Genomic DNA, 3,375 nt, shown 5'->3' with positions numbered 1-3,375 from the left:
TGAATACTTCAGTTTCATATAAATAACTAATACACAATGAATGATTACAGACATTAAAATATCTAAAGGGGTGGTTGTTAATACTAAGCCTGGATATTCTATTTATAAACAGTAAATCAGAACAGAATAAGTAACCTTTATACGTTCAAATCCATGTATGTATCTGTTTATTGTATGCAATTCATATAAAATAATTTGCAGCCTTAACATGATTTTTAATTGTTTTTGTTTTTTTGGTTACCAGTAATGGGTAATTTGCAAATCTTTGTCATCTGTGATATGTAAGTTTGTGCCGTCATCCATTTGGCTTGTTTTGAAAATTAATTGAGGTATACACATGAACTGAAGCATATACAAGAAGACACACCATAAGAATAAAAGTATTAGGACACCTGACCATAAGCTTTATAGACATCCTGTTTTAAAAACAATATTATTAAAATAGAGCAGTCCTTTCAGCTATAACAACAGTCACACTTCTAACAAGGCTTCTTACAAGACTTTAAAGTATGTCTGTGGGAATTTGTGTACATTCAGTAAAAAGAGCATTTTTACTGAATGTACACAGTGGTAGCCTAGTGGGTAGAGCTTTGGGCTATCAACCGGAAGATTGGTGGTTCAAATCCAGGCTCTGCAATGCAGCCACTGTTGGGTCCTTGAGCAAGGCCTTTAACCCTGTCTGCTCCAGGGGCGCCGTACGATATCTGACCCTGCGCTCTGACCCCAGCTTCCGAACAAGCTGGGATATGCGAAGAAAGAATTTCATTGTACTGTACATCTGTATATGCATATATGACAAATAAAGTATATCTCTCTATCTCTATTTGTATGGATGGACACGGATGTTGGTCAAGAAAGCCTCAATTGATGTTCCAGTGTGGGTTGTAACTGAATACATGATAGACAACACATTTCCTAGATCCTATTATTCTAAACATTATTTTGTATTTTGTTCTTGTGATTTTAATGGAAATAAAATAACACAACTTAAAATTATCCAGGTTCTATAAACACGACGTTTCATTTTATGAACTATATTATTTTAACAAATTATTTTCACAGCCTTAAAAGGAATTCTTGGTCATCAGTTCAGAACCACTAACCCTGAGCCACCAGTTTTGGGTAATCTGAGTTGATGTTTGTGTTTCATTTGATATGTAAGTTTGTTCAGTCATGCATTGCCAACATTCAAATACTTAAGAGAGGCTATATTGTAAACAGAGAGTGAGCTCTATACATGGAGTAAAAGGTGAAGTGCACACAAGGACATTATCATTCTACTACAGCATAGGGTCAGTATCCTTGTTTTACCATTTATCAATGTTGTTTAACATTGTTTAGCTTGACTTGCCTTTCTGCTTCACATTCTGCTGGTAATGCTGTTATATGTGTTCTGTACTGTTCTCTGTTGACAGGAACCTTCTTGTAACATCCACAATGCTCACCCTGAGATATGATGTACCAGGTAATGGCAATGAAACCAACATAACATCCCAAGTAGAAAATTCTTTACAAACAAATATTTCATTGCCATCAAAAATCTTAAGCTCCCTAGACGACATTATAACTGATTGTAATAAGAATGGAGCTTCCACTCTTCGTTTACCCATCCAGATCTTCATCCTTGTATCTGCCCTACCAACAAATGCATTCCTGCTCTGTCTGTTTCTGAAAAACAGAAAAACTTTGTCACCCTCAGAGGTTTTAGGTCTCAACCTAGCCCTGCTTTGTGTGGTATATTGCTGCAGCTTACCACTGGACATTGCTATTACAGGCATACATCGTTTTGGAGTATTCCTGCGGATCTCACACAGCTTTGCTGTCCTCAGTTACTTTGGCTGTCCACTCCTGTTAACCAGTATGTGCGTAGAACGGTATGTGGCAGTGTCGCACCCTGTACTTTTCATGAGGCTGGGGAGGTGGGAGTACCGTGCTGCCTGTTCAGCCATCATCTGGCTTCTTACCTTAACCATGGCTGCTATTACCTTTGTCTACCTTCTCTCCAACACAGCTTTAGCCCTATCATGTATTGCTAATGTGCTCTTCTTTATCATGGTGGTCTGTTTGCTGGGCATTGTGTGGGTACTGTGTAAAAATGGCCCAGGTGATGGCAAACCTGGGGAACAAAATGATTCTCCTATAAAGAAAAGAGCTCTAAAAAACATCATAGCTGTATTGGTACCCTCAACTATAGTGTACTTACCATTGCTGGGCTTGGCTCCTTTTCTGCTGATACTTCAGATATTAGCACATACAGGCACAAATACCTTTCTTTGTGCCTGTCTGCAAATGTTTAGTGTTTTACCAAATTTTGGAGTCTGTATCGGGCCATTTTTCTACATAGCCCGTGTCAGGAAAATGCTTTGTGCGGGAAATAATAAGGCCACAACCACCTCAAAACTGAGTAACAAAACCTAGATATAAACATGTCTTTAAACCTATTATTTTGGAAATTCACAAAGCTCAGGAATGCAACGATTTACAAGCTACCTCTTATTTAAAAGAGCACTTAGTAGTTAGTTTTAGATTAAGTTTTACCAAGTTAGCTTAAGATTAATAAACATGATCATATTACTGGCGAAATATCAGGCTTCAAGGAAGTTTATTTTAAAATATATATAAAGTAATATAAATATAAGTCAAAGAAAAGTTAACTACTATACAAATTTAATATCTTCCAGGATGCACTTTTATGATAAGTAAGGGAAGTCTTATATCCTTATTATTTTATATTATTTTGTAATATATTACTTTCTCTTTGTTTACCTTACAAGCAGAGACGGGTAGTAATGTATTACTGCATTAATAATAACAGTAACTTAAGTTCTGAATAAATAGAAGGTGTAAAAGTAACTTTTATTTAGGTTGATTTGAAGAAATAACATTTTAATTTGTTACATTCAGGTATGAATTCTTACATATTATTGTTATTATAATTATTATTTATTACATGATTTTATTTATCCAGACCTTGTGTGTACTGTATTAATACACATCACATATCTAAGTAGGTGTATATAATCATATAGTCTGTGGTACAGTGTGTTATATTAAGATGTAATAAAGGTTTGTAGTAATATGGTTATACTGGTAGTTTGAACGCTGTGTTTAAATAAAAGTAAATAAACTTTATTAAAGGCATTTGATTTGACATTCAAAATAAATCCTGTCATTTGACATGCAAAAACAGTTAAAGGTTAACTGTATGATTAGCATAAACCTACAGAAAATATTATCCTGTTTGCTAGTGTGTGTTTAAACTTAATGTGAAAATAAAAAAAATGCTGTTCTTTGGTTTAGTTCTAGCTGGCATGTTTAAAATTGTATAAGTAACTGTAAGCCATATTTTAAGAAGCTCTCTATTTCTCATCTATG

The 3,375-nt window shown here is 34.8% G+C and overlaps 1 protein-coding gene across 1 annotated transcript; it reads left to right on the top strand.

Moving 5' to 3' along the window:
• Positions 1–1,437: 1,437 nt before the first annotated feature.
• Positions 1,438–2,418, top strand: LOC134322936 (P2Y purinoceptor 6-like). Its single transcript, XM_063004343.1, has one exon. The coding sequence runs from the start codon at positions 1,438–1,440 to the stop codon at positions 2,416–2,418; it is 981 nt and encodes a 326-aa protein (XP_062860413.1).
• Positions 2,419–3,375: the final 957 nt, after the last annotated feature.

Source organism: Trichomycterus rosablanca, chromosome 11 (assembly GCF_030014385.1).
Source record: "Trichomycterus rosablanca isolate fTriRos1 chromosome 11, fTriRos1.hap1, whole genome shotgun sequence".
NCBI classification, from domain to species: Eukaryota; Metazoa; Chordata; class Actinopteri; order Siluriformes; family Trichomycteridae; genus Trichomycterus; species Trichomycterus rosablanca.
This window is presented reverse-complemented; position numbering and strand designations above follow the sequence as displayed.

What these genes read in the sequence shown, in the direction of transcription:
- LOC134322936 (XM_063004343.1), top strand. Translation starts at nt 1,438, where the DNA reads ATGCTCACCCTGAGATATGATGTACCAGGTAATGGCAATGAAACCAAC.